Source organism: Mastigoproctus giganteus, chromosome 2, assembly GCF_048544385.1.
Source record: "Mastigoproctus giganteus isolate SK-2022 chromosome 2, ASM4854438v1, whole genome shotgun sequence".
Lineage (NCBI taxonomy): Eukaryota > Metazoa > Arthropoda > Arachnida > Uropygi > Thelyphonidae > Mastigoproctus > Mastigoproctus giganteus.
In genome coordinates, this window is record NC_143576.1 from 76,274,239 (window position 1) to 76,289,034 (window position 14,796).

Sequence of the window (14,796 nt, forward strand, 5' to 3'; positions counted from 1 at the left end):
TGTACTAAACAGATGCTTGTTACAGGCACAAGAGCTTACTTCCAACCCAAGACCTCCGAAGCAAGTCGGCATATCATCCGCCTACATTCCGTACTATCCAGGAGTGTCAGGACGTATCTCGAAGATCCTGAGAAGTTACAACATAAAATGTGTACAATTACCAGGTAGGAACCTACGTTCACTTGTCTCCAGTGTGAAGACCCCTGTCACACCTGTCTTACGCAGCAATGTAGTGTACCGTATCACCTGTAGGGCCTGTAACAGTTGCTACGTAGGTGAGACATCGAGACGTCTCCAGGATCGCCTCACGGAACACGACAGAGCAATCCGGCTTGCCGAAACTGACCAGTCCGCGCTTGCAGAACATTTTTGGGCTACCAACCACGATCTTGACCCCAAGCGCGACTTTGAGATAGTGGACCACGCGCGACACTTTCGCCACCGCCTATGGCTAGAGTCACTAAACATAATGAACAACCCTAAGGCATTAAATCGCCAGAAAGGCATGCGTATACATCCAATCCTGGAGACAACCGTTTTATTGATGGATGATCACTGGCGCAAGGCAGCACACGTCCGTGCTACAACAATGACGAATGAGTAACGTGCCACAGTTTGCTTGTAATGTATTTAAAAATTCTGTCAGTTGAGAAAGGGACACGAGTTCCGAAAGCTTCTGGAAATATTTTATTTTATTTTATTTTACTGGGTATACTTTAAATAAATATCTGTTAAACTATGGACCCCAGTACTCCAGGCCCATTTGTCACAGTTAAGACTTCTTTATGTATGTAAACTCTAGAACAGTGGTTCTCAAGAGGTTTTTTTTCTGGTGGCCACAAAAATGGCCACATGATTTAGCTGCACAATTCCTTTTTTAAGACATTTATTTTACTAGGGCCTATCTTAAGCCTATGCAAACTTGGCATGTGCCTGGGGCCTGTACTTTGAGGGGATCTATAAATGGCTGTGAACACAGCCAAAATCAGTGATATATAGTAGCGAAATGATGAGCAGAAGTAGTTGTGTCCTTATAAAATTTGCATATGTTTCTAAGGAAATATATACAAATTTATTTGCTTTACATTTTTATATTGACCCTTATTTTATATTATAGTGTTAATTTTTTTATTATTAAAGTAGGGCCCTCGGAAAATATTTTGCCCCCAAATACTCTGAAAACAGCCCTGTATTTTACCGATAACAATGATAGTTAGTTGGAATTTATATGCCTATAACATAGGAATAAAAATAAAATTCCTAAAGTGATTGTAAAAACTGTAACTAATAATGAAGTTATGTAATTTAAGATTCTATCCTGAAGTCAGCTGAGAAACATTTTTTTGAGTTTTATAGAACAATATCATGTAAAATTGTAACTGCTGTAATACTTTGCTATTAAACCATGAATATAAAAACATATTAGAAAGTAGCGGATGGGTGGTCAAACACTAAATATAACCTAACCTAAGTTTCTAAATTTTCTTTTCACTTGTAACCAAATTATACAAAGAAATAATTATAGAATCTTTATTATTAATTACATGCATTATATAGTAATAAACCTTGTTTTGGTTTTTTAAGCTTCAGGTAATCTAATATATTATTATTATTAGCCATATGGTGCAAGGAAGCCTGAGGCTTATGCTGCACCGGCCAAAAAAAAAATTTCTGAGTTACCCTCAGAGAGTGAGAGAAGTAGAAAGGAATCATCAAGAAAGAGAAGAATGATGACTCCAGCTCAGGACCCTGGGTGTGCCAAGCCCATACTCACCAGATGTGAGCCCCTGGGGTTAATATAGTAATAAAGATCTATGAACATATAAAAAATAAGAATTTATTAAAATAAAATGGTAAATGCAACAAAACCATACAACAACAAAATATAATACTCCCAAACATAATAAAATAATAAATGCAACAAAGCCATACAACAACAAAACATAATACTCTGAAACATATTATTATTATAAATTAAAATTTTTTAATGTTGAAATTTAATAAATAAAGAATTTTGTTATTTATAAAAAAATATCTTGGTGGCCACACTTGAGAACCACTGCTCAAGAAGGAAGGGGATGAATCAGATTGGTCCACTTGATATCGATGGTTAAATTGTTGATGATCCTGCTGAGGTAGCTGACAAACTGAATGAGTACTTTGCATCTTAATAATTCCTCATTAGATGAATTAATAATTCATCTAATGAGGAATTATTAAGGAAGGGAAATGCCAGAAGTTTATCAAAGTGCAACAGGGAGCTAAAGAATTTTGTAATAACTGAGAGCAAAGTGGAGGAGAAATTGTTGAAGTTAAACATAATAAAGGCACTCGGGGTGGAAGGGATCTATCCAGTTATATTAAAGGAGGTAGCAAAAGAAGTCATGATTATGAGGGCATCCTTGGACTCAGGGGAGTTCCCCACAGACTGGAGATGTGCAAATATATCCCCAATTCACAAAGGAGGATTGAAAGGTGACAAGAGTAATTACAGGCATGTTAGTTTGACTTCTGTTCCAGAGAAAATAATGGAATCACTGGTTAAGGAAGGGATGCAGGATCATCTAGACAAGACTGCAGTTATAGTTCAGACACAGCATGGGTTTGTTAAGTCTTGTCTGACCAGTTTGATTGGATACTGCTATGTGGTCACAAAGGAACTATATGCAAAAAATAATTTTGATATCATATACTTGGATTTTAGGAAAGCTTCTGATACTGTTGCACATGGAAGACTACTGTACAAGTTGGAGTAGTATGGTTAAGGGCAGGATTGCTGTTATGGATAAAAGGATGGTTGATTGGGAGAAGACAAAGTAGTAATCAGTGGACACTGCTCTTCGTAGACTAATGTTGTTAGTGGTGTTCCCCAGGGGTCAGTGTTAGGCCCATTGCTATTTTCTGTATTTATCAATAATATTCATAAAGGTATATCAGGCTGCCCAAGTTTAAATTCTGCCCAAGTTTGCAGATGGTATGAAGGTTGGTAGGGTTGTTAATGACAGTAAGGACAGTATGCTACTGCAACAGGATCTGGAAAAGTTGAGCAGATGGCCCGAGAGGTGGCAACTGAGATTTAACCTTGATAAATGCAAAGTGCTGCATATGGGTAGCAGTAACTCCAGAGTAACATACGAACTGTGTGGTACTACACTCAGGGCAGTGGAGAATGAAAAAGACCTGGGGATAATTGTGTAGTCAGATGAAATTTTTTGAGCAGTGCAAAAATGCTGCAAGAGTAGCTCATGGGGGTCTTGTCAGTGATATATAGGAATTTTGCTAGCAGGGATAAGGTGGTGATTATTCTCGTGTATACGGCAGTCGTCAGGCCACACCTTGAGTACCTCATACAGGTCTGTAGGCCTCATTTAAGAAAGTTGTTGAGCTGCTGCAATGAGTACAGAGAAAGGCATTGAGATTGATGAATGGAACAAAGGGTTGCTGTTACCAAGAAAGGCTTAAGTTCTGCAAATTGCAGAGTCTGGAGATGAGGCACCTGCGAGGTGATCTGATTGAGGTGTATAAGGCCTTGAATTGTTTAAGCAAGCTCAAAGCTGATGGGATTCTTGCTCTTGCTCAGATTCTGCAGATGAGGGGCATAAATTTAAATTGAGGAAAGACAGTTGTAGAATAGATGTGCAGAAATTTCCCTTTGCCAGCGGATGGTTGACTGCTGGAATAAACTTCCATCTGTAATTGTGAAGTTGACAGCTCAAATAAGTACAAGACTGAACTAGACAAACTTTAGGAGTGAATGGATGGGTGAAATGGGAAGGGGTTTTTTTTTTGGCTGATGCTTCTTCTAATGCCAATTCTCCACTTACTTTTTCTGACAGAATCGTCTTTCCTCACCAATAACTCTTCAAAGTACACAGTCAATGTCAATGGTACTCTATGCACCTCAGATCACAACTTGGCATAACAAAAATGCAAAATGGGATGATCTGGGGATTTCTCTTTCTGTTTTCCTTGGTTATATTACTTTTTTTTAGATCTTCTGTTCCCAATATTTGCCTAGATCATGTGAGCAAAATTAGTCTCTTAGAGATTAAATCCTTTCATTCTTTCATTTCACCCTAAAATCCTGTCCTTTATCTAAACCTTAGCATTCTAATAAATATGCTGAGCTTCCAGATAAGAATATAACATATTGTAGTTGGTTTATATCCAAATCTCCAGTTTCATTTTTCTGCCTACATAACAATTGTAAAGCAATTATTAATCAATCTGAACTTGATTCTGAATAGGCTAAGAGTAGAAAACTTCTTGGCCAAGAGGTAGTGGGTCTTATGGTCTCTTTCCAAATATATTGGCTGCATCTGCCCATTGACACCGCTTGATGATTTTATTGCACCCTCAGCTAAAGATAAATCCAACTTACTAGCATCCTACTTTTATTCTCATTCCAGTGTCAACAGTCATAGTTAATCACTTCCTACCATGCTAAATACACTCCACTCAGTGCCTCCTATGGTCTTCTGATAAAAAGATGTTAGAGAAATTCTGTACAGTTTTAAAATTCCAGGTCCTTATGGTATTTTGGTATGGTTTTTTGTTATGTTTTTGATATTTATGTGATGAGAATGAATATACTTCAAAATATGATGCCATATCTTGTGACAAAAGAATAAATATTGTATAATTTATTTTGTGATACAGATTTGATTTTCTTTTCTCTCCCAGTAATGATTAAATGCAATATTAATTTATATAAGCTGATTCTTGGTAGCAAGCAAGCTTGAAATAGTTTATGTAACGAAGAACATCAATTGTGTTACAGACAGATTATATAAAATGATTATATGAAATAATATAAAGGATATCACAACTTTTTAAATACTTTAGTCTCTTATTTGCAGATGTCAATATGGCATTTCAGTTATCTCTTAGATCTGTGATGCTGGAGGATGATGCAGTTGCTGAAAAGTTCTATATTACTGTGCAGTCTAAAGACAGAAGTAAGTAGTGTTGTAAAATATTTTATTTAAGTAACGAATAAATAAATATGCTTTTTTTTTATTATTCATACTTATTTGCTAAAAGTTTTTAATTCTGTGCTGCTGAATTGTTACTTCTTGAAACGAATCAAAATTTCTCATTATAGCAATTTTTATTCAGAAAGTAGGCATAGGTCTTTATTTCAGAGTATAACACTGATTTATATCCCACCAGTGATTCCAATGAGTCTCATAAACATCAAAGAATGAATGCTAATTATTAACACACACACACACACACACACACAGTGGCAATAGTCTGAACTAATTTTGATCAGGGGTATAGTTCAGACTTCCAATTTGTTTGGATTTTCAAACATCAAAAGTACTATTCTGGAGACTAAAAAAAAGTTTAGTAAGTTTATAATTAAAAACACTAAGTTATACTTGCTTATTTTTATTCATAGGTAACAAAACAAATTGAAGTTTCAGCCACAATAACATATATGTATCAGCCTTTAACAAAAATAATGACTTATTTTTTGCTGCACCATTTTCAAACTTTGTTTCATTATTGCCAGATCTCTCACTCTTTTCAATTTTGAGTTAGCATTCAATTTGTTGAGCTTTTATCGATCCCTCATTCAGTTTGTCAATTTTCACTTATTGTTTAATTTCGTTAATTGGTAATATAATAAAAGTGTAAATTGGTGCTTTATATCTTCATATATATATGTGAATATATAAATGAAGTGTAATTGGTGTTCCGTAGTGTATTTAGGCTTGCCCATGGTACATAACTGGTGCTCCTCTGTAGATGCTCTGGTTATTCAACTTAATATATACAGTGCATTAGCAAATAGTAATAATTCATGATTTATAAAAAAAAATATGTCAACACATCAACATGAAACTTTGTAAAAAAAATTCCTAAAATACTCTAAGTAAGTATTGAAATTTTGAAATGAATCTGGGCATCTCTTCAAAATTTATAATAATATTTCTGTAGGGAAAGTGGGAAGGGAAGAGCTATGAAATTGGAATTGAATTTATAACCATCCAAGGAGGACCAATAGATTATAAGTTTAGAATTTGGAAGCTGTCTGCATTTTTCTTGTCGATTAATGCAAAAACATACTTTCATTTGTGCCGATTTTTGTCGGGGGGGGGGGGACAAGGGCTGTGAAATTTTAACTAGACCTGAAAATTTTCCCAAGGACCAACAAAACAGAGGTTGAAAATTTGGCCTTGTTCCACTGTCTCATTCTAGAGTAAAGGGGACTTTTTGCATAAAGCATGATGCTATGCATAAGATTCACTAGTGGACAGGTTTGTGCCATTGCATCATGTTTTGTAGTAGTAGTAGTAGTAGTAGTAGTGGCATCTGATGCAAGAAAGCAAATGTATGAGCTTATGCAGCATCAGCCAAAAAAAAAAAAAATCACACCATTCCCTCCAAATGCCTGTCCAGTTCCTCCTTATATTTATTCAACCTATCAACTTCCACAATGACAGATGGAAGTTTGTTCCAGCAATTAACCACCCGCTGGCTAAAGGCAAATTTCCGCACATCTATTCTACATCTGTCCTTTCTTAATTTGAATTTATGCCCCTTAGGTTCGTAATCTGAACAAATGGAAGGATCCCATCAGAATTCAGCGTGCTGAACCCATTCAAGGCCTTATACACCTCAGTCAGATCACCGTGCAGGTGCCTAGTCTCCAGCCACTGCAATTTGCAAAACTTAAGCCTCTCTTGATAAGAGGATCCCTTCATTCCCCTCACCAATCTTGTTGCCCTTCTCTGTACACGCTCAAGTAAATCTACATTCTTCCTAAAATGGAAGGGAATCACATATTGTGATTCCCTTCACAATATATGATTTAACTAGTGTATTAAGTAACGAATAAGTAATGCTTCACTGATGTTATTTGTTTGGGGTGTATCTGCCGAGAATAAGTAACATCAGTCTTCTCCATTGGTGAAGCATTACTTATCAAGATAGTGCAATACCATGGCATCTGATTGTGAAAGGATTCACAATATGAGATGAGATGAGGTGCTTCCGTAGCCAGGTGGGAAGGAGCAGCAGTGCGTAGCACACGCTTCTTGATTAGACCGGGGTTTGAGCCCGTCACCACCAAATACGGAGGATGCAGAAAGGTCAGGGAATGATCACTGTATATCCTGGAGCAATATGGCCTTAGTTGCTAATGCTCCTAAAAACCAAAAACAACAACAACAATATGAGATAAAATTAAAATGATACCAATTTAGCTACTTCGCAGTTCACTATTAACAAAACATGGTGCAATGACACTAACCTATCTACTAGTAATTCTAGAGTAAAATGCAAAATACACTTTCATTTATGTGAATAGATTTCTGTGGTCGGGAGGGGGGGGGTTCAGGAGAGGCTGTGATTGATCTTAAACACTTACCAGGACACAAAAAACATGCTGAATATGTGATATTGATTGAACTTATTAAGTAACGTCTAAACTTCAGATGACATACTTCTATTACAAGTTAGGTAACATAATACAGTGTGTTATATTTCAGGCGTATTCTATTTTTTTTCCTTATAATTGAATTTTTTTTTTCTTTTCCTGGGATTGACTGAATGAAAAATAAATATAGCTATCTTCTTATCAATTAATTAATAAGATTATAACTTTATAGAATACTAGATAAACAAGTTAGTGCAAAAGCATCATTTTTGTTTGTAGTAAATCACTGTAGTAGGTGAAATGGCATCGTTTTTGTTACATCTCATATTGTGAATGCCTTCACAACAAGTTGCATGTTATAGTAATAGTATTTGCCATATAATGCAAGGAAGCTGGGGATTTTAATTTCCCAGATATTGACTGGAATTTGTGGGTTGGTCACTCACACACTAGCAAGGCTTTTGTGTGATTTATTGGATGATTGTTTTCTACACCAGCATGTTCGGGAGGCAACTAGAGGGAGTAATACTCTTGATCTGATTATCAGTAGTGATTCTTCATGCATTAAGAATCTGCAGATAAAGGAACCACTAGGTGGCAGTGATCACAGTGTGTTGAAGTGGGATTTACTCAAGGAGGTAACTACCATCAGAGGTAAAGGGAAGGGTTTTTGCTTTTGTAAAGCCGACTATGATGGTCTGAGACAGTATTTAAATTCTATACAGTGGGACCAACTGATGATGTTACCAACAGCAAATTCAAAATGGGAAGCATTCAAGGAACTAATCTTGGAAGCTACCAGGCTTTACATACCAACCAAGAAATATTGTTCAAGGTTCAGGCCTAAATGGTTGTCAGGTGAACTAATGAGACATATGGCAGAGAAGAAAAATGCATGGGATACATACAAATTAATGAGTGACATGGAAGCCTATGATAGATATAAGTTGGTCTGTAACCAAGTCACAAAGGAGATTAGGCAGGCAAAGGCAGATTATGAGAAATCCTTGGCAAAGGATGCAAAGAAAAACAGCAAAGAGTTCTTTACCTATTTAAACTCAAGAAGGAAAGGGATGAATCAGATTGGTCCACTGGATGTTGATGGTTCAACAGTTGAGGATCTTGCTCAGGTGGCTAACAATCTAAACCAGTATTTTGCATCTACATTCACACATGAGGAGTTATTCAGGAAGGGGAATGTCATAGGTGAAGTAAACATTGGCAGTGAGCTAGATGATTTTCTAATAACTGAGAGGAAAGTGGAGGATAATTTGTTGAGGATAAACATAAAAAAGGCACCTGGGGTGGATGGGATCTATCCAGTTATATTAAAGGAGGTAGCAAGGGAAGTAAGCAAACCCATAGCCATAATTATGAGAGCTTCTTTGGACTCAGGGGAGGTACCTATAGACTGGAGATGTGCAAATGTAACCCCAATTCACAAAGGAGGATCAAAGGCTGACACAAGTAATTATAGACCTGTGAGTTTAACTTCGGTTCCAGGAAAATTAATGGGGGCAATGGTTAAAGAAGCACTGCAGGATCATCTAGACAAGAATTCAGTTATAGCTCAGACACAGCATGGTTTTGTTAAGGGCAGGTCTTGTCTGACCAATTTGATTGGATACTATGATGTAGTCACAAAAGAACTGGATGCAGGGAATAACTTTGATATTATATATTTGGATCTTAGAAAGGCTTTTGATACTGTTGCGCATGGAAGACTGCTGCACAAATTGGAGCAGTGTGGCATTGGAGGCAAATTGCTGCTATGGATAAGGGGATGGTTGAGTGGCAGAAGACAGAGAGTGGTAATCAATGGACACTGCTCAACGTGGACTAATGTTATTAGTGGAGTTCCTCAGGGTTCAGTGTTGGGTCCATTGTTGTTTTCTGTATTTATAAATGATATTGATGATTTTTTATCAAGCTTAATGTCCAAGTTTGCAGACGATACAAAGGTTGGCAGGATTGTTAAGGACACTACTGATGCTATGCTGCTGCAACAGGATCTGGAAAGGTTGAGCAGATGGGCTGAGAGGTGTGAAGTTTAACATGACAAATGTAAAGTACTACACATGGGAAACAGTAACCCCAGATCAACGTATCAACTCTGTGGTACTACACTGACAGTGGTGGAGAATGAAAAGGACCTGGGGGTAATTGTGCAGGCAGATATGAAGTTCTCTGAGCAGTGCAGACAAGCTGCAAGAAAGCTCATGGTGTCTTGTCAATGATATACAGGAATTTTTCTAGCAGGGATAGGGATGTGATTATTCTCTTGTATAAGGCATTGGTCAGGCCACACCTTGAGTACTGTATACAGGTCTGGAGGCCTCATTTCAAGAAGGATGTAGAGCTGCTGGAACGAGTACAGAGAAGGGCAACAAGATTAGTGAATGGACAAAGGGTTGCTCTTACGAAGAAAAGCTTAAGTTTTGCAAATTACAGAGTCTGGAGACTAGGCATCGGCGAGGTGATCTGATAGAGGTGTATAAGGCTTTGAATGGTTTGAGCATGCTCAATGCCGATGGGATTCTTCCTCTTGTTCAGAATAATCACCTGAGAGGGCATAAATTCAAATTGAGGAAGGACAGATGTCAGATAGATGTGCGGAAATTTGCCTTTAGCCAGCGGGCAGTTGGTTTGTGGAATAAACTTCCATCACTTGTTGTTGAAGTTGATAGCCTAAACAAATTTAAGGCTCAGCTGGACAGGTATTTCGAACGAACGGAGGGGTGAAATGGGAGTAGTGGTTGTGTGTTTTTTTTTTTTTTTTTTTTTGGCTGATGCTGAATAAGCTTGCTTTCTTGCATCATATGCCTCTACTAATGCTAATGCTAAAAGCTACAGGCTTTTGCTGCACTAAAAAAAAACAAAAAAAACTGCAATTCTTTATAATAGTGAATTTTCCACCATTCATTTTACTAATCCCTTTCAGTGCCTTATAAACCTCAATCAGGTCGCATTTAAGGTGCCTGTTTTCCAAGCTCTAGCCCACATAATTGGATTCTTCCTCATACAGTTATCTTTTTACCGATCTCACCTATTTAGTTGCTCATCTTTGGGCCTTTTTAAGAAGCTCAATGTCTTTTTTTTTCAGATAAGGTCTCTACACTTGAACAGAGGATTCCAAATGTGGTCTTACAATTGCCTTATACAGTGGAATTATGACCTCCCTATCTACATGATAATGTTCGATAAATCATTGATAGGACACCATGGGTTTTCCTGGCTGGCCGTTTACACTGTTCAGAAAACTTTCTGCCCATATTGTAACTCCCAGATCCCTTTCTTCCTGTGCTGTCTTTAATTCACTCCACCCAGTGTATAATTTATTTTGGGATTGCTCTTTCCCAAATATAGACCTTGCATTTTGCTGCATTAAAACTTAACTACCACTTTTCTGACTATTCCTGAAGCCTGTTCAAGTAATCCAAGCACTGATCATTAACGACTCTACCAATCTTTATTTTTGGTGGAAATTTTGAATCACACCTTCTATCCCTTTGTGTATGTCATTTATGAAAAGGAGAAACAACAGTGGTCCTAGAACTGATCCATGGAGGACCATACTTCTGACGTTACACCAATCTGAAGAATATCCATCAATCACAACCCACTGTCTTCTGTCCTGCAACTACCCAGCAATCCATCTTAGAACTTACCAGAATCCCAACCTGTTCAAGCTTATACAGTAACCTCTCATGAGGGACTGAGTCAAATGCTTTGCTAAAATCCAAATAAACTATGTCAAAATTATTCCCTAAATACAGCTTGTAGGTAACTGTGTTAAAATAATCTACTAACTTAGTTAAACATGATTTCCCCTTAACTAAACCATGCTGTGTGTCCTTCAGAATGCCATATCTATTTAAATGACCCTGGATTGCACTCTTAATTATTGCCTCTGAGATTTTGACTATCACTAACTAACTGGTCTATAGTCACTACAGACTAACTGGTCTATAGTTACCAACTTCACTCTTAGAACCGCCTTTATGTATTGGAAATATGTTTGCACTTCTCCAGTCCAAAAGAAGCTCCTCAGAGTCCAAAGATGCCCTCATAATTAACCTCAATGGTTCAATACATCTTCTTGCACTCTCCCTCAAAACTACCAGGTATATGTCATCAACACCGGGAGCCTTACTTGCATTTATGCTCAAAATTTTTTGTAATAAAGAATCATCTGTAATTATGAAAACACTAATTTCACATGGCTCAGCATGAAGGGTCTTTCGTGAGTCAAAACTGATGCAAACTATGTATTCAATTTATCTTATTTGCAACCTCAGCTGGGTTATCTAAGAATTTCCCACACCAAGTGCACAAGGGTCTGATCTGATAGCTTTCTTTTTGGTTGTGTTCACATACATGAAAAATTCTTTGTCCCCATTCTTCACTCTCTTAGCCAGTGCATTTCATACACAGCTTTGCTTCCCTAACCTATTACAGATCAACTTGTAACTGTTGTTGGCTTCAGTACTTTTCATCACTCTGTAACTATCCCGTGCTGTCTTTTTCCACTCTATTTGACCAGCCATCTCTGCAGTCATCCATTTTGGCATCCTTCTGCAATATTTTCCTAAAGGTGTGTGTGTGTGTGTGTGTGTGTGTGTGTGTGTGTGTGTGTGTGTGTGTGTGTGTGTGTGTTCGTTCGTTCGTTCGTTCGTAGCTTCTGTGATTTTGCTTTAAAGGTATTCCATGATTCAAATGTATTCGCCCTCTCTCTCTCGGTAATCCACCCAGTTCATAGGTGCCTTTAACTACTGCAATATCTTTTTTCATCTTCCAACCAACGACTACATGATCACTACATGCCAATGGTTTCTGCATTTTAAGCCATGTGATGTCATCTGATTTGTCAATAATGATGAGGTCAAGAATATTCTCAAACCTAGTACTTTCTCTAACATGCTGGTACAATGAGTTTCCTATCCCACTTAGCCCTCTGAATATGGGGCCAATTCAAATCACCCATAATGAGATATTCATTGTTGCTTGCCCATTCCATCTGCATGTAAAGGCTGTTGCCATTTTTTCACAATCTTTTTGTCTGTAGATTACTCCCACTCTCAATTATACCTTTACTTTCCACAAACTGACACAACACAGATTTTATGCTAGGAGATGTGACTTCAGACTCAGCAAAAGCTCTTTCTTCACTCGAGCTGCTTTTGATAAGAAACATGCTCCCCTCTCCACCCCTGTTACTTTTCCTAAGTACATTATACATGCTGTAGTGGAACTTGTCATCCCAATTTCTGGGTGGCACCATGTTTTTGTTGGTCCTATTATGTCAGCATTAGTTGTCCTAACCAGGAGTTCAAATTCAACCATTTTATTGACAACACGTCTGATATTACTCTAGACTTAGTTAAGACTAAGTAATCTTCTACAGTTTACTACCCTGGCACACCCCTTGAAGTCATTTAGGTTTGTATCTCAAGGTTAATCCTCTTCCTCATTTGAAAGGCTGTTACTCTCAGAACATCTTATCAACATCGTCTGTTGTAGCAACAAACAAGAATTCTTGAGGTGAGGGCAAGCATTACTTTGACGCATATCATTAGATAAATGCAGATCTAAATTACCATTTCCCCTCTCCTAACTAGCAGTTTCTCTGAACCCTTAAGGTATCCTCAATGATACTGGCAAAAATCCTTGCACTACCTTGGTTCAGATGAATACCATCTCTGCAAAATAGATTCCTTCTACCTACAAATGCAGGCCATTCTGATAAAAATTTCTCCTGTAGAGCCTTGCAGATTCCCCCAAGTCTTGAGTTAATCCACAAGGCTTTCAGCATATAATCCCTTCTGTAGCCACATATACAATGTTTACCTAACTTGCAGCATTTTTTCATCATGATCCTATATTTATCCAACAGATGGTCAGGTCTTGTGTGTTTAATATCTTTAGTTGCCACACAAATAATAATGTTCTCTATATTTCCCTGAAAATCTGTTGGTAATATCATCAGTTGTTGCTCTGGGCAAACAAACTCTGGTTTTGGACCACCTGTCTTTATTACAAAATAATTTAATGTTCACAACTCCAGCTGGCTTCCATTTTCTAGTCACACCGACCCAGCTGGTAGAGATGCTGAGGCTTTTGCAATTACTAATGACCTTGCACAGATTGTTCATTTACGTACAAGAATACAGGACAATACTAACCATACAGCCAACACGATTGATCTTTTTCTCACAAACAACCCTTCTAAGTACACGGTCGAAGTGAATAGTCCTTTAGGCCACACCTCAGATCACAACTTGGTGATTGTCTCTTCTCCAATGGAGGAGAATAAACTTTATCTCATGGCTATTCTCAACCTCGTATTGTTTGGCATTACAAGAATGCAAAATGGGATGACCTGCGCGATTTCTTTTCCTTGGTCGGATTACTGTTTCAAAGCTTCTTATATCAACGGCTGATGCTGCATAAGCTTGCTTTCTTGAATCAAATGCCTCTACTAATGCTAATGCTAACGTTTGCTCAGATCGTGTCAGTGAAATTATTCTTGTAGGAATGGAATCCTTTATTCCACACTCCACTTTAAAATCTTGTCCTTTATCTATGCCTTGGTTTTCCAGTAAAAGTGCTAAGGCTGTTCAAGAGAAGAACTGCTGCGTATTGTAATTGGCTTGTTTCCAATTCTTCAGTTTCATTTTCTGCCTACACCAAAGTTTGCAACAATTGTAAAGCAGCTACTTATCAGTCCAAAACTAGATTTTGAACAGGCTAAGAGTAGAAAACTTGCTTCTTGCCCTATTGGTAGACGAGCATTCTGGTCTCTTGCCAAAGCTGTTGGCCGCAACCATTGCCCATCTCTGCTCTCACCTCTGTCAAAAAAAAATGTTAAAGCAATTTATCTGCTGCCTGGTTATTTGGCATGATGCTTTGAACCAAATTGACATTTAAATTGACATTCAAACTGACATAAAAATGTCAGTTTGAATATCGCAAGCTGTCTTCCTCTCCTCTTGCCCACTTTCAGAATCAATTGAATACCTTAAAAATTGTAGAACAGAGATGATAAATATAGGTGACTTCTAGATGATGCAAAATAGTTGGTAATTGAATAGGAAATTGAACCTGAATTTCAGTTAACAAGAATTCATTGCTGAAAAATTGTTTAACAGTGAAGACAAGATGAAGTTGGAATAATACAGAAGGAAAATTTTAAATACACTTCTTTGACATTTTTAGACAATGCAGTCTAGTAATTGAAATACAAGTTTGAATTGATCATAAATCAAAATGATCAATTCTAATATGGATTTAGAAATTACAGATGGTGATCAGAAAGTCATCAGTTTATATGAAGAATTAATATATTTTCTAAACCATTTTGAAAGCAGTTATTCTCACTGAAAATCTCTCGATTCATGTGTTCAAACAGT

At 37.3% G+C, this 14,796-nt stretch overlaps 1 protein-coding gene across 3 annotated transcripts in view; it reads left to right on the top strand.

The window, feature by feature from the left end:
* Window positions 1-14,796, top strand: part of LOC150089350 (gamma-tubulin complex component 4-like) — a 290,737-nt gene that overhangs the window by 136,911 nt on the left and 139,030 nt on the right. For all 3 annotated transcript variants that reach the window (XM_090389092.1, XM_090389086.1, XM_090389099.1), the window contains exon 10: window positions 4,860-4,958. In XM_090389092.1, the coding sequence (XP_090245218.1) occupies window positions 4,860-4,958 (99 nt within the window). The remainder of the gene's footprint in view (window positions 1-4,859; window positions 4,959-14,796) is intronic.